This window comes from Morone saxatilis, unplaced genomic scaffold (genome assembly GCF_004916995.1).
Source record: "Morone saxatilis isolate NCDOM2014 unplaced genomic scaffold, NCSU_SB_2.0 Contig7, whole genome shotgun sequence".
NCBI lineage: Eukaryota > Metazoa > Chordata > Actinopteri > Moronidae > Morone > Morone saxatilis.
The window spans coordinates 13,582,467-13,609,611 of record NW_023340246.1 but is presented as its reverse complement, the minus strand read 5'-3'; the positions used below and the strand labels follow the sequence as shown (position 1 = coordinate 13,609,611).

General features: G+C 40.9%; 1 protein-coding gene across 1 annotated transcript in view; it reads right to left on the bottom strand.

Annotated features, from left to right (window-relative positions):
- Positions 1-1,562: 1,562 nt before the first annotated feature.
- Positions 1,563-27,145, bottom strand: part of sipa1l1 (signal-induced proliferation-associated 1 like 1) — a gene marked incomplete in the record, with an annotated part of 34,975 nt that continues 9,392 nt past the window's right edge. The window contains 15 exon segments of the mRNA XM_035678861.1: positions 1,563-5,658; positions 7,275-7,353; positions 8,065-8,176; positions 8,387-8,560; positions 8,857-9,091; positions 9,173-9,341; positions 10,161-10,352; positions 12,012-12,499; positions 12,753-12,850; positions 15,221-15,354; positions 15,977-16,126; positions 16,540-16,827; positions 17,153-17,328; positions 17,935-18,033; positions 20,161-20,740. Coding sequence (XP_035534754.1) covers positions 5,515-5,658; positions 7,275-7,353; positions 8,065-8,176; positions 8,387-8,560; positions 8,857-9,091; positions 9,173-9,341; positions 10,161-10,352; positions 12,012-12,499; positions 12,753-12,850; positions 15,221-15,354; positions 15,977-16,126; positions 16,540-16,827; positions 17,153-17,328; positions 17,935-18,033; positions 20,161-20,740 — 3,118 coding nt within the window.

Here is a 27,145-nt window from a genome sequence, read left to right as displayed (position 1 = left end):
ATAGACAGCAGGTTATAGTTCTCTGTGATCAGACTTCGATTTAGGCATTGTACATCTCTCTCTGTAGCAAATCCTTGAAAGGAACCCCAGGTGACTCAGCCCCCACATTTTCCACCTGTACCAAAGATGACTAATCCGTGGCCTCCTCCGCATTACACCTCCCCTCCTCTGGACCAACACTGCAGTCACTGCTGCGCTGGCCTCAAACAACCCTGAATATCGCTGCAGGTGGACAGACTGACACAAGGACAGGTCAATCCACAAGTCTCTTTATAGTCCCCTCAGCTGCACCACTTAGTACACAAATTAGTCCGAGGTTTATTTGTTAAAGCTATTTGGACAGTGAAAGCATTTAGTCCAGGGGAATCTGCGCAGGGGGTTATTGATACTTCACAAAAGGTACAGCAGGTTTTCTTTATAAAGCCTAGAATCCCTGCGTCTTCTGGAAATCAGAAAGCTTTTTAACAAGACTTTATTATTGTCATGATAATAAATATGGCAGCTTAGAACAGAGGTAACCATGACTATGACTCTGTTTCTTGCCATGAGTCAGTTAAATATGGCAGTTTGTTATAATTTAATCCATTGTACTTTTAAGACTTCTCGTCCATGCTGGTGTATGTTAACCATCAAAGTTCACCTTTGAAATAATACTGTAGTTTCTACCAGTAGTAAAGTGTGACAAATGAAATGGTAACAGCTACTACCGTGTACCATAAGGATAAAAGCTCAGGAAAAAGCTAATAAGTGGACAATGAGCTGAGATTGTTTCGTCAAAAAATCTAGTTTGAAGTATCTAAAGTTATGTTAAATTTCTCCCATAGTATATGCCTATGTCTATCAATGCATCCTGATCCCAGAAAGTAATGAATACTTTGCTTTAAATCTAGGCTACATACATGATACCTATTTATGGCATCAAAACCAAACAAATGTATGTACAGAATAGACTAAATCATTCTTTTTTTCTATATTATTATAACTCCTGAAACCAGACTTAATCTTACAACCTGGAACTGTTCAGTAAGACAATGGTACAGTGTTGTGTGGAAGGAATATTAACTCATATAGAGTAACAGTACTTTATCTTCAACAAAGTTCAGAGATAGAAAATCTAAATCTTTTGTTATCAAGAAGAGAAATGCTGAATTATGTTGCTATCATTTCATCTCTTTTAGCAGTGGTGACCAGCTACTACGTAACCTGTGTAGAAGAAAACATGGGCGAGGTGGTTTCTGGCTGGGAGAGCAGTAAAAATGCAATCAGGTGAATCAGTATGAAAGCGGAACAATAGGAGCCTGAGGCAGACACAGTCCAAATCCCAGACCTCTGCCCTCTCCTCACTCACTGCAAGATACAATCAGACAGTAGCTCTGCAGGAGGAAGTAAATCCACTTCCCCTCTGCCTGACATTAGAGGGGAAGTTGTTCTTAGTGTATGAGAGGGACGAGGGATGAAAACATTATGACAAATGATGTTCACAATTCATAAATCACAATTAAAAAAGGTCAAAGCAGTATAGTGCAGAAACACAAACAAGTCAACAGGACCACAAATTGATACGGCATTTATTTATTTCAGAAACTTTAATACTGTGATCACTGCAAATGTCTTTTTCATACCTTTACATTTTACAAAGACAATGGATCCGGGATGTAAACAGTATTTTTAATTCTGTAAAACGTATGGTTCTCTTGAAATTGTGTGCTTTTTATTAGTTCACTGTTTAGTTTGTTCTTCCAACACAGCCGTGACTCTGAGCTTTGTGAAACCTTCCTTCCTTCCCTGCTGCAATCACTAACCTCGCAAGTTGTGCTCGACTGAAAACCGGCAATCCCTACAGTACAAAACAACATCCAGCCTGCTTCTTGTGTGATCAGAGATGCTTGAGGAAAAGAAGGGTTGGAATTTTTTATGTTTTTTAAAGTGAATTAAGTCAAGCACCTTCCTCTGTTTAACGGGAACTGCACTGGCCGGAAAACTACGGAGCAACATCTAGACGAGATTGCACAGGAATGGATCTATTCACCCTTCTTATCCAAAAACCTGTAAACACAATCCTTTTTTATAAAACACTGTGCAAAGGTTCTTAAAAATAAAAGATATTACAAAATGGAACATTTGAACATTCACATTTCCCATGTCCTTCTGAAAAGCACCAAAAAACGGAAGCAGAGGAAAGAAAGAAACTATATGCACAGTAAAATAACTCAACATTCACACTGAAGTAACTGGACTGGGGTGTGTGTGTGTGTGTGCGCGTTTATGTCTTTGTATAAGGTTGCTAACTGTATCTAACATCCAACTTGATGCACACTTTTAAAGATGCGAGCAAAACATCTGCACTGCACAGTTTGTCATTTGGCCATACTTCATTTGAAATACAAAAAACTAGAGCACTTTCCATGTACAGTAAAACATTACCTATTAGTCATCATTTAAGCATCGACGTACAATTTACAGTCAAAACTTCCTGGATCGGGAACATTTCTGCCTATATGACTCATACTTGGTGTATATTTTGAGGATTTCACATTATTGGATGACTACTAAGACTGCTTTTCACAACTGGCCACCTTGTTAAACTGTTAAAACGACCAAATCATCTCAGCAAGCAAAACACTTGACTGTTCACTGGTGTTGTTATATAGACCGAAGAGATTCTTAAAACAGAACCAAAAGTTGTTGCATCTTCACTGATCTCCCTGCAGAGCTGCAGAGCTGAATGTCAGTTATAGTAAACATCACATTTATTTAGGCTTGTTTATATTCTCTTTACATTCAGGGCGGGTGCCGTTTTGTGTTGTACGCTGCAGGGTTTTAATTGCATCAATTTAAGATGCAAATTTACTCTAAGGGATTCAAAAACTGGGAGTGCGTCTTTGATAGCAAAGGACAGGGAATTAAGGCTTACACCACTTTTGTGAAGAACCACTTCAATGTACATGCTCAAGTTAGCGACCTGAAATAAACCCAACACTCTTATTGTTGTCAGACAACGTGGCTGCGGAAAACAGCTTTATGGCTCCTGCTTGTGTTGTAATTAGCTTTGTGATTTGGGGAAACATTTTCTTCCAATACACTTTTATTACAGGGGGCCAGCTGCACTGAAATATATACTGCATGTAACTGAATGCAAAGGCACACACACTGACACATTTCCATACATTTCACACACCCTTTGTCTGGAGGCTAGCCAACCTGATTGTGTTCAGTAAACATATTCATATGAACAAGAGAAAGGCTGAAAGCAGATTCCCCCGTATAAACATTTATGAGGCAGACTCCACAACTGTGAGTATGAAGTTGATTAAAACTCAAAAAGTGTGTAAGGTGAGTGTGTGTGTGTGTGTGTGTGTGTGTTTATCCAGGTGTGTTTATTTTTCAGGATGAAGAAGAAGAGCCTTTCCCTTTCATCTGTTCCCCAGGTGCTGTTTCAAAGGCACATCCCTGCTCTGCCTGGGAGTAAATGACCAAAATAAGTGACTGTAGGCACGGCTGGATAGACTGATGCACATTCACACAATGACAACACACACTGCCACCGGTACAGTAGGTACTGTGGTTCCCCCTCTCATCATGGGTATTTTAATCTAAACATATAAGTATTTTCTTGTTGAATTACTTTCCACAAAAAGATCCTCATGTTCCCAACAAGCACTGAACCTGAGGAAAGCTATAGATGTTTTAGATTTAACACACACACACACACACACACACACACACACACACGTACAAGTACACCTAAGGTCTGCTCCCTTTATCAAAAATCAACCTTTGATTGTCTCTCAAAGCTGGCTTCTGATTTTTCTTCCTGTTCTGTGTTTGTGTGGCCTCACGGTCGATGTCTGACTGCTTGCTGAAGAGGCGTTGGAAAAATACAGAGTGACTGGCAGCACATTTAATAATCATGACATTTCCACTGGTCATCACTAGAGGGCACTGTAAGCAACACGACAGCAGGCTTAGGCACCACAAAATACAACATAATACAGAATAAAAAGCATATAGTCAGGCTTGAGCCAGAATTAAGAAAGAAAGCCATTTAAATAATATAGCTAGTGACCTTTTTCTTGAGGAACTAAACACTGATGTGAGTTGTACTGTACGAATAGAACAACTTATTTATTGGAATTATAATACAAGGAAATAAATTAACCTGGGAACAAAAACGACCCCCTTTACTTTTCCCTCCCGAAAATGTCTCTGTCATTTATTATCAGCTGGCTCTCTGTATTCCAGACAGTGGGATAGTGAGTGAAGTCCTCTCTTTCCTTTTTTCCCAAAGCACGATGTTCACTGCTTTAATGGAAGAAGATGGAGGATCTTGTGCAGCAGAGACTGGTGTCTTCTAAGAGTAACCTTTAAAACATCTTTTCCCAAATCGAACTTCTTCCCAGAGCAAACTCTCCCTTTTTTGAGAGAGAAAGGAGTCCTGACTTCTTCCTATTGCTTTTAAGACACATACAATTGGAATGGACCAAAGCACTCTGGATATCAGTCATGTTTTATGGCACCACATGCCGATGGCTTATAAATATACTCCTCTGTCAGGTGTTGGTTTGTGCTGTAGAGACAGACAGGATGCTGTAATCCAGATCTGAGTGACACAGAGGAGAAGAAATGGGGAAAAAAAAAACACACACTGTACAAATCTAAATTTCCCTTGTGATAAGGAGGCAGATCGACCTGCTTCCATGTCTGTGGCTGACGGACAAACAGCCACGATGACCCGTCAGTGGTCAGAAAGAAATGAAAACCTCTCCTGTGGTCTTGTGGCTTGAGATTCATTATGTGTTTGTGGGCTGGCAGATTTGTTGCGTACCGGTCTGACTTTTGCGTGGCATTTCAGAGACTTCTTCCTTTAAGTCACATAGATGTCTCTGCTACCCTCTGCTGTTGTGGGTTTTATTTGGCACAAAAGACTTGAGTCAACTTTCAGAGGAGCAGGGAAATATTTCAAAAAGTAATTGAAAAATGGAACAAAGAGGAAAGATAAATGGCCAGATATCTACTGTAGGCTGTCCCTTAAAAGAGAAACACATCCACAGAGAGAGCAGGGCAGGGGTGGGGGTCTGGGGATTCTTTAAGTTCACATCAGAAAGAGGCGAATCTGGCTTCTTCAGAAAGAGGAGGGAGGGGAAGAGCTTCCTCTTTGTTGGCAATTTTGCGAAAAAGGTTTTGGCACAGCAAGATGAAAGAAAGATCAATTCAGCAACGCTCTTATGGTCCCAGTGGAGAGTAGAGGTCAGTCCTTCATAATCAGATAAATGACACCCATTTTTATGAGTCTCATCCTGAGAAGTTTAACCGAGGATCTGTGGAGATATTACCTGCTGATGTTCGAAGCCAATGGAAGATGGTCGGAGGGTTCAGCATCAGGCTAAGTGAGTCCAACAAGTCTCCACCTTTCTTGTCAGTGTTGATCCCCCCTCTGCCTCTCTGTCCAGACTGTGTGTGCTGATGTATGCTTTTGTGTATGTGCGTGCATGAGTTAAAATGTGCCGGTCGGGGTCAGTTCATGTCGATGGTGTTGAAGACCCACTCTGTGAACTTCTTGAGCTTAGCAGCGGAGGTCTGGGACTCCTCCTGCAGTCTCTGGTTGTCCTCCCAGAGCCTCTTGATCTGAGCCTGAAGTCTCACCTTCTCTTCGCGCTCCTGTAAAAGACGGAGAAAGGTTGGGTAAAAATGAATAAATCAACCTAGTTATTAAGCATTTAACTTCAGGCAAAAATAATGGAGTGCAATGTAGATATCGCAAGATTCAACATAAACACATTACTCTATAAATATAATCAACGGTTTGGTGTTTACATAAACATCTCAGTTCTGCAGACAGTGAGTCACAACCAGATAAAACTTCAGGGCTTTGTGGGTAGATGTTATCAGTTGACATTTTGAATCCGCCAAAAGCACTAGTTGGGTGCATGAACATAAGTATCTAGACAGTTAAAGAAAACACTGTAGCTGTGGAGAGTTTTGCTTCGTGCTGTCAGTCAGCAGCAAGATGATTGCTACTGGCTTGAGGGTGACTGAAGGAGGTGAGAGGTGTCAAACTGATCCACCGCTACTTTAAAAATAAGTAATGCAGACAGTTTAACACTTTCCAGTATTTCACTGACAGCAGTGAACTTACTGAGAATTGCATAAGAAATAAATAACGAGACTGCAGCAATTTTGTGGGAGAAAATTCCTCGTGTTAAAAGGCCAGACTCGTTAACAAGTAGGCCACAAAGTCTGTAACTAACAACGCAATACAGCTCAAACCTTTAAAGGGAACAGAGGGTACAGCGGCAGAAAAACCTTTTAGCTTCCTGTCAGCTAAGAATGAGGTGACAGAGTTTCTGTACACAATCACCAGAACTGAATGGATTAAAAACATTCCCTGGTGCAGAATTTATAAGTAGAATTTGGTGTAAATATGGATCCATCTGGTCTGGGATCTCCACAGTGCTGTGTCAGCGCCGGAGAAAGGTCTGGCTGCACCCATTATCATTCTGCTGCAGGGGGAAAAAAAACTTCTTCAAACCAATCATAATCTTGTGCTGAGTACCCCCCCAACACAACTTAGTGCAAGGGGTAGAGAATGCCGTGTGAAATACGCAACCAGTGGCAGGCTTATACCAGCAGCCTACATCCCGTGATACAGACTCAGAATGTGAGCTGAACGTGAGTGGGAGGATTTTGGATGGGGCGCAGAGCAGATATTTTAAAAAGTGTTGCTTTATCTGCCACTCCAGTTTTGCTCCAGTATGCCCTGCCTGTTTATATCTCTGCACCGGTCAAAAACAGATTTTGCTTCACTGCTCTTTTCTAATCTACTGGAAAGGAGTGCGTGAGTGGATGGGAAACCATTTGAGTCCAAAAATTGTAATAAGCAAACAAGAGCAAACTGTTTCACTTAAATGGTTTAAAATAAAATAATAATAAAATAAAGGTTTGTGGTGAGTGATTGCAGTAAAATCTGAGTCAGCAGACGCAAAACAGTGGCAGCGCACAACAACTGACTGGGTTTGTGTCAGTATTTTCTATTGAAGACAAAATGTTTATTTATCTGCTCCCTACTCCACTGTATGCAAATCAACCAAAGCCTTTCATTTGTCATCCCTACTGGCACTTGAATAAAGAAAGGGAGCCAGGAAATGATCTTTTATCACAACACAGAGCAGAAGCTGTAAACCACAAACAAATCAACTAGAACTCTGCGCATACATGTAGTCTATGTGCTGTATATATGTATATGAATGTGCATATGTTTGCGTTATCGCTCCCACCTTCTTCAGGTCCTCTTGGAGCATCTTCACCATGGCCTCCAGCTTAGTCACCTTCCTCTCCAGCCCTATGTGACCCTCACTGTGGAAAAGAAAGAAACACACACCAATGGTAGGCCTTGTTAATGCACTCAGTAATACAGAGTGGAGAATTATGTTCAACCTAAAAACTCAGTGCAGAACCATGAGAGTACACATTTTAAACTATGTGCCCTCTACCATACTCCTCATGAGTTTACGGTTTATTCAGTATATTTATTCACTGTACCTGTATATTGGTTTATGTTAATCTTTCACATATCAGTCACATTCTGCTCACTCTGTACATTTATTTGTATAGCAGCATACTCTTTGCACTTTCTGTTTAGACGCTGAACTCATTTTCATTTCATTGTACTGGTACTTAATCTAATATGACCCCAAAGGACACAAATATATAACATAAATAACAATAAAAACATTGAGCCAAACAGGAGCTACGTAACAAGAAGACTCATTTAATTAACGGATAGTCTCTTTTGCAGCAGTTATTTATATCTAGAGATGAGGTAGCTATATTATTATTATTTTTCTTTACAAAGTATAGCAGCATGCTCACTTTTACCCTTTACTGTGTCTCGTTTGGCTGCAAACTGAACAAGCTGCAGTCCTGAAGCCACTGGTGTTTCATAGTCTGGCTATATCGCTACCATTCCTGTAACCACAGTCCCTTTCAGGTATTAACAGGGCAGGTTTGAATAAGTATCTAAAATGTAGAAACAAACTGGTTAGCAGTGTATGAGTATGGTGTTACCTAGATGAGGGCCGTGACAGTGGAGCAGGCTGCAGCTCTATGTGGGGCTGTTGAGGACTGGAGGCACCGCTGCTTCGGTGGTTTGAATCTCCAAACACATAACTTCTCTGGACTGGAGGAAGAAAGAAATGGACAAAAGGGTGAAAACGACTCAAAGTTACAAATACAAAGAATCACAAGAGTAACAAAGCCTTTAGACCAATCTGATGTTATCTCTACCTTTATTTCAGGACCATAACATATACAAGTCAAATGCTTGTTTTAGTGAAGATAAAACACATAAAAGGGAAAGACGTGTGCATTTATTAGTAAATGGCAATACCGTAGTGTGTGTTTCTTTCACTACTCTCAAAGGTATTGGCCACATCGACCAGGTGTGTCCACTCTAGGGGGCTGTCCCTGTCTGAAGACGGGAGGGGCATCAGCTCCTGAGGGAGGGGTCCACGATGACGCTCCACCAAATCCACCAATGATGTGTCAGATGCTGAAAGGTCACCTAAAAACAGAATTTAAGTTGTAGAAATATATAGTTTCTATAACCATGTGTATTTTCAATCAAAAGGGGGCAGCAGATACACATCTTGAAATTCAGCCAAAGCATATCTATCACATACCATCAGTTTACAATCAAAACCAAATGACTTTGTGTGGATGTATAAACCTTCTTGTCTTGGACTAATTTCACTCCATGGATAAATGGCACATAAAAAGATCTTTTAAATGTGAATGGAATCCACCTGTTATAAATACCTCTCTGGGCAAGCTATCTACACACTTCTACCTCTTTCTTACCGTGGAGTTTGACTCCCAGCTTATAGGAGGGACGTCGGAGGGGAACACCACGGGTGGTGGGTGAGCGTGGGAGGGTGGAGCAGCTGAAGAGAACATCAGCGCCGAGTGCTGGTTCTGTCACTGAGTCACTCAGGGTAGGAAGGCGTTGGCCACGGTAGATACTCTCGTCTGACAGGGTCCGATGGAGTGAGCGACGGTGACTGAGAGACTGGCCTTGAGGCGATTTCTGGCCGTGCTGCACAGGAGTTATAGGTGGGTGATGAGCAAGTGTTATTGTGAGTCACTAAAAATACAGGATCTGAACCTGTAGACGTACCTTCTCCTTATGTCTGCGTGGTGGTGGAGGGCTGTCTGGGGCACTGTGTCTCTTCACATCTTCCTCCATAGTGGATTTGGCATGTGGCTGGGGCGAGTGCATATCCCGAAGAGAGGGCCTTGCTGCTGGGGTTGGAACTACCTCCACTCCACCCTCTCCTGGAGACTTCCTAAAAAACACATTCACAGATTAAGCAACCACAATCACGAGATAAACGATGTATGCTAAAACTCTTCATTGACAAATTGCATTCAGTTACTGCATCACTGTTAAGCCTTCAGTGTAATATCCTTTTCAACCACAAGGGGGTAATCAAGGAGTATGCATATTATTACTACCAAAAGACATTAATAGGAAAGTACAGTGGGTGGACAAGTAATGGGATCAAATCCAGCCTTATACAGCAGTCCTACAATAAATACTATCATTGTAAAGCTACTAACATTCAATTTTGTCACCTCAATATATACACAGGTAAATTCCATCATCACCACTGACAGTCTCAACATAAATGTGACATTATAAGCTTTACAAATGGAATTTGGTTGGGCATTAATGTGACTGTGAATAAATTGCATTACATTGTACAAGCCCTTGTGTACATTTGTCCACTCCCTGCAGGAATTGGCCGGTTTACAGAAATAGACCTCAACCCTGTGTGTCTCTGGTTCAGTTCCATACTGTCACAAACTACAGCTGTGATGAAAGACATTCACGTCTAATGTGAGCACTGTAGGCAAACTGTTACAAAACCACACATGCCAGCACCAACCAGGCCCAAATCTCTGGAGAAACTGAATGTTGAGATGACACAGCTTTTTAATGGGCCACATATTGCAATAACTCTTGTGGCACCATTAACACCATACTACTTAGAGGATGTGTGCAACTGCGTGTGGTTTGAATCCACAGCTGGAATGGGAACTAAAATTATAGACCCACTTTATTGTTTTCCAATTTATTTATTTTTTTTTTTCTCTTTCCTTACTTGCGTGTGTCTCCAAAGTCGACAGAATTGATGGTGGAACCGGGCTTCCTCCAGCCAATCAGGTACTTGGACTGAGCTCCCTGGCGGGGGTAGAAGCTCTTGGGCCCAGGGGATGCCGAGGACTGGGATGAAGGGGAGGTGGCCGAAGAGGACGACTCCTCTCTTGGGGAGCTGTGGCCTGAGTGCCTGGCGCTGATGGAGGGAAGAGGATGACAGGGGTTACTCATCATGCAATGCCCCACAAATAAGACAACCGTAGGCACTGATGTAAGAAGTATACAAGTTGCATCACAATCCTGGGTTTGAAAACCATCTTCAGGGAATGATAGGTTTCTGTTATGGACTACCCAGATCTCTTTACCGTTTACCGAGGAGAATCTAAACATAAGAAATTAATTTTGCTCTTAAGGTCAAGCATTAATAAGTAATTATTAGTGTAACATTCTAATGAAGGAAGGAATTTCCAGGGAGGACATACATTATTGAGTTATACTATAGATGGAAAATTACATCCAAGTATCACCTGTGCTCAAGCCAACCTTAGCAAACACATTTCAGAGCCTTATCTTATCTCCACTCTGCCACTATGATAGAATACAAATGTATCTCAAACGCTGGACAGATGATATCAGGGTCATGAACTGTAACTCTATCTGAACGGGTGAATTAAGACTTTCTCAAACAGGAAGAGCGAGACGCTGGAGTTCTCTCAGCTCCAGACACGAGTTCAGCTATGAAAAGTTGGACACATGTTCTACATTTCCGGAGGCCTAATGTGGAAAGATAAGAGAGTTAAAATTACTCCCGTGCTTGGTTTTCAGGAAAGACTTATTGAGAAGGAGGTGGTCTAGTGTGTGTTGTGGGTGAAGAAATATTAGCTTGAGTAATGAGAATTGGAAACATGCCGCACAGGTCAGGCAAATACTGCGATGATAAATGACAAAGTAGCATATTTTAGGATTCTATTGACTTTGTGGGTGTGGCTATTGGTCAACTGTTTGTGTTTCCTATCAAGGTGACAGAATAATACTAATAATGATGATGATAATAATAATAATAATAATAATAATAACAATAACAATAACATTATTATTATTATTATTATTATTATTATTATTATTATTAGTTATTATTATGTATTTATTTAAAATAGGAAGGCTTTAATGTATTCCTAGATATATGTTACTGGGTTTTATCATCCTACCCTTGCCATTTAACATTTTTAACTGTGCTTTATTTTATTTTTTATTTTATGATCCCTGTGTTGTTTTTATTTGGCTCTTCTTTATTAGCTGTTTATCTGTGTGGTTTTATCTGCTTTTTTCCCCTTTCCTGTGTAGCACTTTGTAACCTATAAAAAGTGGTATATAAATAAGAGTAAATAAAGTTTATTATTATTATTATTATCTATAGCACAATGATTGTTTTCACCTTCTGCTTTAAATGCTGATTACCTCAGCCTCAGGGAAGATCGTAATTCTTTCAGGGTAAACAGCTCTTTAAGATTGGTAAGTTTGAGCAAGAACTTGGCCCAGTTTGCATTTGTTAGGCCTCGGGGATACACAATGCATTTTGGGGAGAAACACTGAATGTAAACTTAACTTTTTTTAATTTAAACTCCACAAATTAAGGGTAACCCTTAATAGCCAATTAATATCTAACCATTAGCTATGCGCTGTTTAACAAAAAAGAGTGAATCCCTCCTCCAACTATTTTATGTCTGTCTTAACTTATTAATAATATTCAAACCACTCAAATTTATCTTGCACGCCCACCAGGTTTTATAACCACTCCCTCAAAAACAACATGGCACAAATATCAACATATCAACACAGAAACACCCAAACAGACCTCGAGTGTGATCCAGTGTCACTCAGACTGTAGGTGCTGCTGTCTCTAACTAGGAGATGGGTAGGTGGGGTTCGGCCCGTCCCCTCCAGACTCCTTTCTCCTGGAGGGCCTGGGGACTCGGCGGCAGCAGGCGACCGCTCCAGCATCCTGCGGCCTCCCTCCGTGGGGCTATGCCATGGAGACACTGACCGTTCCCTGCTCTCTCTGCCTCCACTGGGAGCCAGCAGGGAGGTGGTGCTGCCATGATGAGAATGGGGGTGGGTGTGGTGAGGGGCTCCATAAGAGCTGGTGTCGATGCCGCTGTCGGCTGATGCGCCCTGGAGATAGCCTCCTCCTCCCAGGCCGTTTGGCTCTGTCTCACCCTGGTCACCACTGGAGCCTCCACCGGCTCCCAGTTCGTACCATTTATCACTGTCACTGTGGCCCCCACTGGAAGCTGTACTGGATAGAGTATTACTGCTGGAGTGCCCGGAGTAAGGGCCGTCCGACTGCAGGAGCAAACAGGAAGTGGAAGAGGGAAGGGAAAGGACAGTTGAGGAAGGTTTCCATGTTAGTAAAAACATATTTTGGTCATTATTTGGTGATCACCACTTTATTCAAACTACTTTAAAACATCATTATTAGCTATGCAAACAGAATGAACTTAAAACTCTATGCTAGCAGAAAAAAATCTTAAAGAATCATCTGTGCCAAAGGATTTGAAAAAGTTACAGAGAATTAATACTGAGAATTAAGGCTGACCTGGCTGCCCTTCTTCGGGGACAGGTGGATGACTTGCTCCTGCCTCTGGATTCGGGGAGCTCCAGAATAGCCTTGACCTGACTTTGAAACTGGGGCCTCTGCAAGACATACACCAATAACCACAGCTGGGGTTGGTGACAAACGCATGCACAGACCATACAGTACAAATAGATAACTTGTTGATGAATCAACAGAGAAGGGGTTCTCTCTGCTCACTTATGTGTGTTTTGCTATGACAGCACTCATGCTTCCAGGAGACCCATAATGCTGACATTGTTTTCATTCTGCCTCTGTCGTGTCCATGAACAAAAAACACAGATCACTTGTCATCAAAAGCAACACACATCAAACAGAAGTGTGTCCCCAGACGGTCCCTGCTGGCTTTGTTTGTTCTGGGCAAGCTGTGCCGTGTGAGGGAATGTGCGTATGTGTCCTGAAGCAAAACTCGGGGCATAAATGGGACTGTTGTGTAATTGTCTAGATGTTATGCAACAAGACATACAGAGTACGCAGTTAATGACCACAGCACCATGAGAGGGAGAGCTAAGGGAGGTATCATAACATCTGCTGGGTGAATCTAGTAATGTAGTGAACCCCTCCATATCTCACTTAGAATATTCATTACTTTGCATAGTTTTCTCTCTCTCTGCACAGCGGCCCATAGGGCTCTCCGCTCTAATTAGAGATGGTTGCACGTGTGCATGCCTGCTTGTTTGAGTGCCTGTGTGTATGTGTATATGTGGCAACATTTTTGTGTGCAATGTTTTTTTCGTTTCTCAAGAGTTGTTATAGACGTGATTGGTCAACCAGATGTCTTGGTATGAAAAGCCTGAGAGTTCGTGACAAACCAAAAACACGATTTCCCAGCGCCTTGGGTTAATGTGTGCACTCTTGTAGGCATTGATGAACTAAAAAAAACTGTTAGGGTATTTAAGAATTGCTGTGCATAGGATGGAAAGTCATGACAAATAGCATTTTTCTGCATCTTTCCACCCAACGCATGAATTAATCATAAACCTGCCACAGGATATCAAAAGTAATTTGGAGAAAATGCTTTGTTAAATGGTAGACGAACAGGAAAACTTGATGCACTCATTACTCTAATGCAAAACCTTGTGTAGACTATATTAAGGGCTATGATAATGCCCTTGTTGTTTATGACAGGAATTGAGGGACAAAAAGTAAAAGCAGTATCCTGCCCTCTGCATGACTTGTGTTATTTCTGGACAGAGCATGGCCACATCATCATTGCTGAAGACTAACGGGTCAAGGGGGTAAAAATGAGAGGAAGAGGAAAGAACAGAAACATAAACCACAGAGACAGTAAAGTAGACTGTGTTGGGCTGGACACTTGGCTGACAGAGGCCAAGCTGGCCCAGCCTGCATTGTTACACCCTAACCAATAAAGACATAAGTGCTATAAACAACCACAAAATGAGAGACTATGGCCTAGCTCTGTGATTGTGGCGGTCAAGAACAGGTTGAGGACACGGCTGAAAGTAGGCTGGTCAACAATCAACCAAAGCAACATCCTGCTGGGAATCAGAGGAGCGGTGGAGGAGCATGTAGTCTTTATGGCTTTCAGAGGCCGAGCTGGTAAACAAGAGGAAAACTCCCAAAAAAACAGTGCATGGGAGAATACTCATAATTAAATGGAAGCAATGAAAGCCAATCTACAAGAAAATAAAAAGATGAATGAGAGGCAAACATAAGTGGCAGTGGAGAATGAGGAACTGGCTGGAGGGAGGCCGGGAGGGAAGGAAAGGCACACAAACAGAAGGCTGGCCAACACTGTTGACAGGAAATAAAAGGAATTTCTCCGCCTTTCTATTTCTCCTTTATTAAACCTTATATAATGAGTGAAAAGTGACATAGAAAAAGCCTTATACTTTAATTTAGATCACTGTTTGATCTCATTTCCATCATTCAACTATTCTATTTTCTATTTATGTTTGTCTCATTATCTTCTCCCTTTCCCTGTTTGTTCACAGAGACATTAAGACCTTCTCCGTGAAAGCAATATAATTCACAGTTTTCAGAAGAGGAGGAGGAAGAGGAGGGGAAGGGGGATAGGAGTACTGTTTAGAGGCAGAGTGGATGCTGTCAGAGTTGGTATCTCAGCTCTGGAAGGTGCTGCTCAAAAAACTGTCACTAGCAGATGAGGAGGTACACATATAAACCACACACACACACACACACACACACACTCTTCTGGATACCTCATTTCAAAGGGTTTAGAAAAATATGTTTTCATATGGATGATTTATTTCCTGTGCTGTCCCTACCTCCCCCGCATCACGTCAAGAGTCACGTCCCCTCACATTCCTCCCATATACACATAAAAATACACTTAGATCGCTGAAAATATTAGAATCTACTATGAGTATTAAGCCACTGCACCTTGCTCTCTTACTACATTTACTGGATTAACTAACTATATTAATTTGTCCTCCATGCCATATATTCACCTGTTGACCCTCGTTCACCTCCACCCCCTTCCTCCATTCTCGACCAATTGGGAGTGGACTTTCCACTGGACCCGCCTTCTCCAACCGCCTCTCGTCTCTCCGTAGACATCGGAGAGTGGCGGTTGCCCACAAACCTGGGGAATGAGCACACAAGCACAAAATGAGAAGACTTTTTGTTCATCCTTTTTTATCATCTAAATGTTTCCACTGATTAAAAATGCAGAACTAGAAGAACTGTCAGAATGACAGAGTTTGAAACACAATACATTTCCCCACAGGCTGCAGTGGGAGGAAGTAAAAAAAAAAAGAATAAAATAAAAAGATGTTCTGTCAGGAGCATTATCATACACAAAGACACTCAAATGCTATCACCTCACTCTCCTACACCAGCATCATACACAGTTACAACTGTCAAATTAATCTAATCTCAAGCCAACTTTTAACTTAATGTAAAACAAAGAATAGTCTTCCAAGATCAGTGATTTTATTGCTTTTCGTTGCACTTTAAAGATGAAAACTGAGACTAACTATAATACATCATACATAAAAGACAAACAAATGTGTTTCTATGATTAATAATTACATAAAAAAACATGAAAAATGAATAAACAAAAGAAAGTGCCTCAAGGCAGCAAAAAACTTTTCTGTGAGACTGAGATTTGTTGCTCTTCAGAAATGATATATCATTTGCATAAAAATACTCTGAAACAAACCCAGCCACAGACTAACACAATCCCACTCCCCCCTCTTCCTTACTGCTCAGGCATGGACTTCTGTCTCCAGTGAGCAGAGCTTCCAGAGGTGTCACTGGAACAAGACAGGTTGCTGGGAGAGCTGCGATTGTGAGGGGAACGACCCAACGCCAGGGAGGAGGCCAGGCTATAGCTTTCACTGCCGGGAGACATCCTGGTATACGAACAAACACGTATACACAAAGGAACTGTAAGAATTTGCAGGCACATGGAAATGGAGGAACTAAAGGAAGATGAAATAAACAAAGCAAAGCATTGTAGGAGCAAAATGTTCTAAGTTGTTCCTTCAGAGGAAATTCCACTGATGCTACTTTGTGGTCACAGTTCCCACGCAATCAGGATGAAAAAAATTACATGAATACTTAAAAGCTACTGTTTAGAAACCAGCTACACACACCCAATAGCTGCATCTTGTGTGCTTTGTTGATACACTAGCTTGATTTTTGTTATATACAAAATATGAATGAATGTGAAAATAACGACAAAACAAACAAATACTATAATACTCCCCCTAATACAAATATTAGATTCCAATTTTTTATATTTAAAAAGCCAAAGGGCTCTGACCTCTTGGTGTCCAGGGGTCGACCATCACTGCTGACACTGCGTGGGATGACAGCGCCCCTCTCCAGCCTCTCAGCTGACAGGGTCTTCCCCACTGAGCTACCCAGGCTGATGGCACGGTTGGGCGTGTGGGGCTGTGGTGAGGCGGTCAGTGACTGCTGAGGGCTGCTAGACGTCCTCTGCCACTTGTTGTTGTTGCTGCGGAACGGGAATTTGTATTCGAACGAGCCGCTATCGCTGCTGCTGCCCTTGTATTCGGACACAGGCATCCGATAGAGCTCTGAACAGCCTCTGTAGAAGGGGAGGAATGACATTTTGTTTGAGAAGCAAGTGTTGTTTGTGTCAGTGCGGGTTCACATTGCTTTTTTCTTGGCAGTAATTGAGGAGGACTTGGATTTTGGATTTGTTACTTTTTAAAATATCCAGTGACACAAATAAAACATGCTATGTTAATTGGCTAGGCGCACTAGTATTTTATCTAAAGGTAACGTGACTCCTGATGCACTGAACAATAATTGTGTTTACTGTCTCTCCGGATAACGAATCTAATATATTAACAAACAAGTGGTTAGCATAAGAACCTAAAGCAAACAAATGACGTCCCATCCCCACCTACCTGCGTGGAGTGGCATCATCATGCGGTGGGATGATAACAACCCGCACTGTCACTGAGGTCCGCAGGAGGTCAATCATCTGCTCATGGGTCAGCGTTGCTACAGCAACTTTGCAGATTTCTACCAATCGGCTTCCCTGCCGCAGTCCGGCCTGCCAGGCGTAACCATATGGCTCCACCTATAAGTAACAAAGTTTGCATTACAGCTGCAGGTAAGATGATTCACTCTCCAAACAGTATAATATCCAAGCTAGGGAGTGTCCACATATGCCATCACGTGGTTATATGATGTAGTTTTCTCCATTGAAAAAATACATAAATTGCCATTTGTTTTCCTATTATGGGATTTTTGTATGTCTATTTAAACAAACAAAGCTGTAGATGCACATTTCTAACTGAAACAGGGAAAACAAAAAGGTTTGCATCTCAATTATTTCAATACCAATCATGATTTCAAGAATCATTTTGACTTCAAATATAGGTATTTTCCTAACCTGTGTTGTTTAGCATGAAACATGAACAGAATTCTGTTACTCTGATGGCCAACAAGACAACTGTGTCTACCTACAGGGTGTAACAAATGATCTACAGTCTCTTGTCATTACCAGTAAACACTTAAAGCTACAAAAAAGGAAAAGCACCAATAAAATGAAAACACAAGGCCATATCATCACATTAACAGGTAGACTAATGGCTAATAAAACATATTTAGATCTGCTATATAAAGATTCAACCAATGAACTAGATTTTTTAGAAGAACATTCAGGTTATGTTCAGAAAGATACCTCAGCCACGATGCCTTCATAGTTCACGTGGAAGCCGAGCTGCCCGAGGCCATTTCGACGGAGTGTCATCTCTGATGTTTCACAGCCCTTAGTCAGGAACTGGACATGGGGAGGGCAGAGAGATGCACAAAGCACAGATGAAAGAAGAAGTGACAGGAATGATCAGAGGGGAGATGATGGGGGGGGGGGAGAGAACAGGTCAAGAGGTGTGAGGAGAAAAAAATGAACCGAAAAGGAGGAAGGTAAAACAGAAAAGGAAAAAACAGAGAGAAAGAAAAAATATTATTTATATTATCTCTTTTACATCACCAGTCGAAGTCGCACAACCAACAAATACTATACTTATGTGTAGAATTAGTTGCTGTCTAATAGAACACTGGGACAATTAATGTGATAATCTAAGTCTGCATTTGTCTAAGTCTCTAAGTATGTTCAATGAATATGTACACATGCACAAGAGAACAACTTAAGTGATCCCTGAGAGATTTAGGGCCATAAATAAAGATCAATTAGTGCTCCAGCATAAGTGGTACACCTCTCACTAGATGTGCACGCTCATGCATTCACACACACTCGAGAGACGACAGAAATGAAAGCAGGTGGCTCTTGCTGTGACACTTTAGGCTGTGTTCACAGAGATGTGTCGCTTAGGAGAAACACTTTTGAACTTCATGGTTTTTCATGGAAGGATGTGGCTCTTAGCATTCAGGAGGGGTGGCTTTAAAGCGGCTGTGCTTCTTTTTCAGAGCGAGTGATGTGGAAAAAGTTGAAAATAGTTAAATGTTTAAGGAGAGGCAGCTTAGGTCATCTGTCAAATTGTAAAAGGCAACCAATGAGTTGACAAAGGATCTGGTAAAACCAATTTCATTGTGGTTGGTCACAACTCAGCCCTCTCTTTATTCCCTCTAGTGATGTGCCTGGCAGCTTCAGGGCACCTTGCATTTCTCTGTCTGAACAGGACGTTAGCAAAAGCTCTACAGAAGTCAAACTCTCAGGGAAGCGTGAATAAATCATGCTGCAGACTGGCACCTGATAGGAATTGTTATGATTCTCTGTGATGTTTCTGAATGTGTGCGTGGGAGAGGAAGAGAGTACAAGAAAAAAGGGAACGATAAGGAGCAAACGAGGAGGAAAAAAAAGAGAGCAAAGAGAGGAGAAAGAGAGATATACAGAGAGAGAGAGACGAGTTCCAAACAGCGTGTGGCCCAAGGCCACTTCCCTTCCTCTCTCTGGCACTGAGGGAGTCCAAATGATTGAAGATTAACGCCAGATGCAAACAAATGCAACATGAAAAGTGATACATTTCTGAGACTTGAGCCAAATAACGCTGTGTGTGTTAAATATTGTTAGTATGCATGTGTGCAAATCAAAGATGGTGCACTCAATCGAGGTTACATAAATACATGATAAAAACCACACACACACACACACTTTGAAGGTAGGGAGAGGCTTGGGAAATGAATGCATTCTAAAGCACTGATGATTACATAAGAAAACACCTTTTTTTCTAACTAGTTTCCATGGAAACAGCTAAGGAAGAGCTAGCACCATTTCACTGTATGTGTAGGTGTATGAGCCATTAGGAGTACGTTGTCCAGAGGTGTTTCTGAAACTCCCCCAATAAGCTGAGACCAGTAATGAGACAGCAGCTTTGGCATTTAGACACAAAAATGTTGTCATTCTGGCAGACTGACAGCCGACAGTAAATAGTAGGAGAGACTGTGAGTGGGCCAGGTAAATGATCAATGGCAGCCAACAGCGTTTTGGTCCATTGATTTGGTTTCTTAGTACTTGTCTGCACATGAATGAATGTTTGTCACCTCAGGCATTCTTTGGTCTTATTCAGAGTCTCCCAACAACCACATGGAGTCTGGCTTAATTTTGGCATGAGTTGTGCCACCCATTTGGTTACAGGAACTAAACCTCATTCGGTTGACACTGGCAAACTATATTATGTCAGTTCTCTTGGAAAATAAACCTGGCACCAACTGACCTAATTTGATTCTGGATGTGTAGTTGCCATGACCTCAGCTATGACAGCAGAGGACAGGAAGACCCACAAATGTCAGTGATTGATATAATTGTGAAAATATATCACATAATTACTTATTAAACATATTACAAGCGAGAACAGCCGTTCTAATTTTATAAATTATCCAAGCATGCTGAGCACACAACAGCCAGTCTTATCACATATGCAATGTATTGGTGTGTGTGTATTCTAACCTCTAGACGTTTGACCACCTCCTTGAAATCCTCAGTGTTATTACTGATACTCCTCAGAGACACACTTTCTCCGCGCTCGTAGAAAATCCGCAAAGACGCAGGGCTGCTCAGCATCCAGCCAATCACGTCCTTAGTTGCACAGTTGAACACCACAGCCTTGGCCTCCTGGTCCAGCAGGATGAGAAAGTCATTGGAGATTGCCAGAAGGGCCTCCAGTTCCCCTCCGGTCCCGTGATCCTCAACATGGACTGGCCAGGTTACTGCCCCCAGGCTGCGCAGCTCTGCCCCTACATATGGCCGGCTTTTCTCTTTTTTCTTGTGGGCCAGTGAGATAAAAGGGAACTTTCCCGAGGGGTCGATGGGCGTGCTGGTGGTGTGGCGCTCAGCCAGGTCGCGCAGGTACTCCTGCCGCGTTCGGGTGGCCATGGCACGGAACTTGTGTGACTTGTGGGCAGCATTTTCTGCATTGATGACCTTGGCCAGCAGGAAGTCCCGGAACACAGAGGACTTGGGAAAGGTCACGCCTTCTGGGATAAGGGGGCCGAAGGAGGGCACATCTTTGGAACGAGTGACCGCCACACTACAGGGAGAGCAGAACAGGAGGAGAAAATGAAGTGAGAGGAGAAAGAAGGAAAAGGGGAATAGAGAAGAGAAGAATTGATGGTTAACTTGTTCCAGTATTGACCAACAATTTGGTTTAAGGAGGGTATTTTGGGAGGGTATTTTTTTCCAGACGTCATAGATCCTGTGGCTTAAATTCAGTGTTTTATTACACAGTAAATCTCAAAATGTCACATCACATTCAGACTTAAAGTATTTATTTCACTAAGATTTAAAAGTACCAAGAGAGTTTATGTTATATAATTTATATGATATATATATATATATATATATATATATATATATATACTCACTTAAGAATAGGAGCAAAAAAGACACTATTCTCGACTTCAAATTGGTTGTTTACTGCTATCTTTATCTGTCGAAATGTTGTTAATAAAATAACTAACAAATTTGCTATCATGTGGAGGCTATGTGTATTTGCTTTTTCCCTAATATTGTAGCATGTACTTCATTAACGTGTCCTGTACCTCCCTGTTTTCAATGCTCTAAACCTCCCTTCTCCTCATCCCCTTTTTCCTCTCATTAAGTCCCTGGAATGGCCATTTGAGGCTGTTTGCCCTGTCTGGTATGTCAGGAACTCAGCTGAGCAGCCATGGAGAGGAAGGAGAGTCGAGGAGGAGGATGAAGGGAGAGTGATATTCCAAATCTCCTGCCCAAAGCCCCAGAAAACCCAGAGTGAGGGAAAAGGAAACGTGGCTAAGGAAAGGAGGACTGTGTGGGAGTCTTTGAAAAGACAGGGAAATGATTGCTTACTGGGGGAAAAAAATCATTTTTTTTCTGTTATGTGAGACAAACAGACTTACAACCTGATCTGTGGAATGTCTCAGTCTGAAGTGGCTGACAAAAAAAAAAAAAGAGTAACAGTGCCCTGAAATGGCCTTGTATACACCCAAATAAAACACTATATCTATAAATGGATCACCTGTCGTAGTCTCAACCTCTTCTTGACCTAATGAGCTCAATCACAGATCCTCTCTCAGGTGATAATTACCAGCTGACAAGAGTAGCACTGGAAGTCAGAACCCTCATCCCACACAACTTCCCTGCTGACATGCATCAGCACACATGTTGACACCAGGATTAATCGCTTTGTCTAATAAGCAACTAAAGTCAATATGTCACCCACATATTTCTAAACATACCTCAGAGGAACCCCGTCCTCACCGGAGACGTGTGGTGTTCAATTATACTAACCGTCAAATAGTTGACACCTTATTTCCCACCTTTCCTTGTTTGTGGTAGACAGAGGTAAAAGAACAAACTTTTTGCCTTCAAGATTGAACACACAGACTTTTATAGTATAGTGTTGATATATGAATGCTGGGAATACCCTCCGTAGCTGCTTGGTTTTCCCACAAGGCATGTGTAACTGAAGTCTTATGGACAAAAACAAGAAACAGGGAAGAAGGTAATGTGTACGTGTGTAGGTGGAAGGTCATACAACATTTAACTTGCTTGTGTATTTTCAAACAGATCAATAAAAACTGCATCACACTGTCGATTCATAGTTAATCTAATACATTATGCATTGCCTTGTTTGTTTATTTCTGACTGTTGGATTTCTTCCATCTTGATTCCATATTATGCCACATTTGAAAAAGTGAAAGAAAATGACTTTGTCCCTAGAGGTTGAAAGGCATTACTATATTTCTCTGTGGCTCTAAAAAGCCTGTATTTGAATATATAATCAGGCATACAGTGTCCCATGTACTACATGCAGTGAGTACAAATAGTTGATTCAGTTAGTGAGTTGTAAGTGTGTGCTGACACACACAACGGTGGAGCCCTAAAACAAAATATATTTGATTTGTAATCAGATCAGCAGTTTGAAATGAGATTTTAAATGCTCTTCCCCAGTCGTTTCCATTAGACGTACAAAGAACATACAAATACTAGAATGTTCTACGTTCTAATTAATGTGTAAAGCGGCTACAATCAATATTTTTATATTAACAATGAATCACATGACTGTGTGTATGTGGAAGGAGTAACTGTTCGTGATGAACCCACTAACAATTACCATTGGACTTTGCAATTCCCCTCTCCATGGAGCTCTATAGCGGGTTTCAGCCCATTGTTTTTGTTTTCTGGCTTGCAATATTGTTTTGGTTCACTCTCACTGTTCTCATCAGTGTTTGTTTCCAGCTGAAGCTGATATTTTCCAGCAAAAGCTCCACAAACCCACAACAGACTACGTGCCCAGCACCAAATGACAGACAGACAAAATTAACGACTCCCTGGTGAATATAGTGGCGCATCAAGCACCAAAGATATTTTTCTTGGTTGGTGGAGACCAAAATTAGCTAAAAGGAGAGTGAATATTAGACAAAAAGACCTAAAGACAACTCAAAGCTTAATGCTAATGTTACTCTGCACCTGCTAGATGTGTAAATAAGCAACTGCCTGCTAGCAAATCAACATAATGATACTATGACAAATGATAATATGTCAGTGTTGTGTTGTACTGAACGAAAGTGTCCAAAAAACAAACAAACAGTTAATGTAGTTTAAAATGCCACTCAATATGGCAATCTACTGTACCAAAGTTTTACACTATTGATAATTTGATAGTTGATACTGCAACACCCAACGTGTGTTAGTGTGCTACAGACATGTTTGGCGCTACATTGGCCTGTTTAATTCTATTAGGCAGCTCTCCCTGCAAACTGTAAGTACTGTAGTTAAAACACTATATATATATATATAAAATGCTAAAAAAAATTATCTATTGGCTATTGGCGTAAAAAAATAAATAAAATTTAGCTAGTTTTAACTTTGCAGCATTCTTTTTACAATTTCTTTTAATAAAATCTGAATTTTAAAATTGACAGCCAATAAATACAAAAAGTGACACAGTCTGGGAGGTAATATTCACCTGCTTTTCTGTAGATGACAAATGAATCATGATAGGTATTTTAGAGAAGAGCAGCTAAAGTGGTTATAAGCAGGCTGAACAAATGATTAAAATAAAATGTGACCTTTTATTCTTATTCTTCTGCATCACTACAAACATCACTCAATACATTACACTGTGGCTCTAAAAGCACTTGTTCGGATCTCAAACACCTGTGAGTCAGTCAACCAAAGACCTGTGACTCATGCAGGACAGAGGGAAGTGATGGAGAGAGAGAAAGGGGGTAGGGGTATGAAAGCAGGAGAACAAGACATAGAAAGCATAAGAAAAAAAGTGAATGAGAAAAAAAGAGAGATTGAGTGAGAGAAGAGGTTGAGGGTGAGGGTGAGGGTGAGGGTGAGAGAGAGAGAGAAAAAAAGGAGAATATAGTGCAATAGGGATTGCTGGACTGTGTGGCTGCTGTGTGATCCGCATGGCAGGAGGTTTGGCAGTAAAAAATGAAAGAGCACATTCCTGTGGTTTCAGTGATTTGTGGTCTTATAAATATCCAGTGTGTGGGCAGCTCTGCTCTTCCAGTATCTACGACCTGCTGCCCACTGAGCCAAAGCAAGAAAAAGAACGTGTCAATACCTATTGGAGTGGGTGGCTCAGAGGTGTACTGTATGTATGTGTGTGGGCGTGGGGAAGGTTACATATATGTTTTTGTCTACTTGTGACAACTAGTCAATTTATGTTTTACAGTATTTACATACAGTAATGTGCTCTAGAAACTGGAACAGATGTAAGAGATCAGGGAATTAATTTAGGAAAACATATACTGTATATTCACAGGACAGAAAATGGTTGTTTCAACCTTTGAATGTTAGAAATTTTGTGAGGCTAATACCTACAGACCCTGAAATTGATGATTATGGGAATTGGGGTTTTCTATTTTCATTTTTATGTACAGGAGACTGCACAGAGAAGATGAATGTGATGTCACATGAAACTGTTGAGTAATCTTTCACACCATACAAAACATTGGGATTCACATTCAGCTCAGTCATACGGTCACTATTACCTCACACTACACAATTCTTGTTTTTCTGGTTTAGCAATAGTCTCATAAGTGTGGTGATGTGTCAATGTGGAAAAAAAGAACTGCACTGGCATTGAAGACGTGGATATGTTTACTAGACCTCCCATTAAAAACCATTTGGGCTGCAGTCATCAAGACTTCATTATATAACAGTGGTTTTTAAAGTTGTTGGGATTAACAGACAATTATACTAGACACTAAGAGTTAGAGCAGTTAAGAAATAACAATGGCCTGGTTCACTACACTTGTAACAGTTGGGAAAAAATGTAAAATTGTGTTTTGGTATAAAACATCGACACATGCAACTCCAAATTAAACAGACCTTTTCTATTCCAGATCAGAGCAAACAACTGATTGACCAATCAGTAAGCAGTACAGTTATCCTTAAGTCCTCAAATGCAGGCAAGTCAGAGCAGGTGACAGGGTTTCTGTATTGTTCAAGACTTACTTGATTTACACTTACTTTACTTTTTAAGACCTGTTTTATAGCAAATAGAATGTGATTTAATACCTTTTTCACAGTTAACATACTGTTAACAAACGACAAACCCTGCAGGGAAAATAAGGCTCACAATGTCAATAAATTCATACATTGACATTAATATCACATCTTTCCCGGTAATATAAACAATAATTTCAGTAAATAACAATAATACCCCACGCTGGGGGTTGCCTTCCATGGAGTCTGCTGTGTTCTATTTAGGGGCATTTACGTTTTTCACAAGTTTTGCGGCCACCATAGTTTCACCTTTGTGCTTAGAAGAGTTGAAATATGCAATTACACTGTTAAATGCCACTAAATCCTACGCACTGGACCATGATCCGTTGTCAGGACATAGACCCAAATAAGTGGCAGAAAATGAATGGATGGATTAACCAATTAAAAATTATTAATTAATTTAAGTTCATATAAATCTTTATTAAACTGGACCCCACTGTGAGTCGATGACCTATCCAGGTCCTTCTGTGTCTACAAGTAGCAACAGGGTTTGCTATAAGTCTGATCGTGTAGACTCCACAGAAAAAGATTAAACAGCCTCCTGCGCGCAAAATTCACTATCCTTTGTTCTCAATTGAAGTTTATAGATGTATAATGTCCTCTAACAGCCCACAATCACAAAAAAATGTTCTACCTAATGCTACTGTCCAGAACACGCAAGAAAAAAATATTCAAGAGCGGCAACAAACAGAGAAAGGACAGAAAAAAAAGGAATTAAACAAAAGGATGGACAGCAAGCAAGCAAGAAAGAATCAGTATCTTTATCTATGAAAACAAAGACGAATATTTTTTAATACTCATACTATAATATACTATAATGTCCTTTAAAGGAGTGCCATGGTTCTAATAAGGATTTGGAATCACTATGTTTAAGAGCAGAGCCATACTAAATAGAACGAGTGCTAGAGTGCTATATTTCCCTGCCCTGTGTGCATGTAAAAGTCCTCTGGTGCCAGCAATAAACACACCAAAGCTTCAAAAGCAACCCCTAATACATTATATGACTCACAGTCAAATTCCCTGTGGTCTCTACAAATTATAATTTACTTCTGAAACCTGAAGTTTTACCTCCTCCTCCTACCTATAGTGAGTGTGAAATTAGTTTTCACTTCAAGAAACTTAATTCACATTTGTGAATCACAGAAAGCACGTGTAAATAGTATTTGCTCTATATTCACTCTGTTGCTGAGCGCATTGTTTGTGTGTGTTTTGTTGCTCAGTAACGAAGTAGCCCCATGGGGGACAATTAAGACCTCACACAATGTGCTCAAACAGCAATTAAAACAGCCATTAGTGAGAGAGGGAGGAAAAGTCATAGAGAGCAAGATAAGAGGGAATGACAGAAAACTAGATAACAAGACAGAGGCAAGAATAAACCAAGTATGAAATGCCCTTCACAGCTGAACAGGAAATGGAGGAAAGGCAGAATATTCATTATTTCTTAAAAAATAACTCAGAGCTGGCACTTTGTATTTCATATTACACATCTCTGACAATGTGGTAATAAATCGTGAGCCGTAGAGAGGGCTCTCAACACTCACAGCCTACTCTATGATGGAGTGATGGAACTGCAAAGGCAATGAGAGATGTACAGCATTTTGAAGCATAAGAGCATCATTGTTTCAGCTGCGATGGGAAAATGATTCATGAGGAAAAGTCATGGGCATTTGGGAAAGTCCAATTTATGTATCTAGAATTTTTCAAAACACATCTACTGTGCTGGCTTATATATGACATACACATTAGAAAACACCACTATGGCAAGGGTCGCGTTAACTTAATATATTTTGTCACTGAATGAATGTTTTAACAATGATCTGAAGCCTATAGCTTAGCTATTGCAATATGTCACGGCAGCTGAGTATCCAAAGTTTCTTTAGAAAACACAATAATTGTGATGTGGTTGATAAATGAGGTGAAAAAAGAGGGA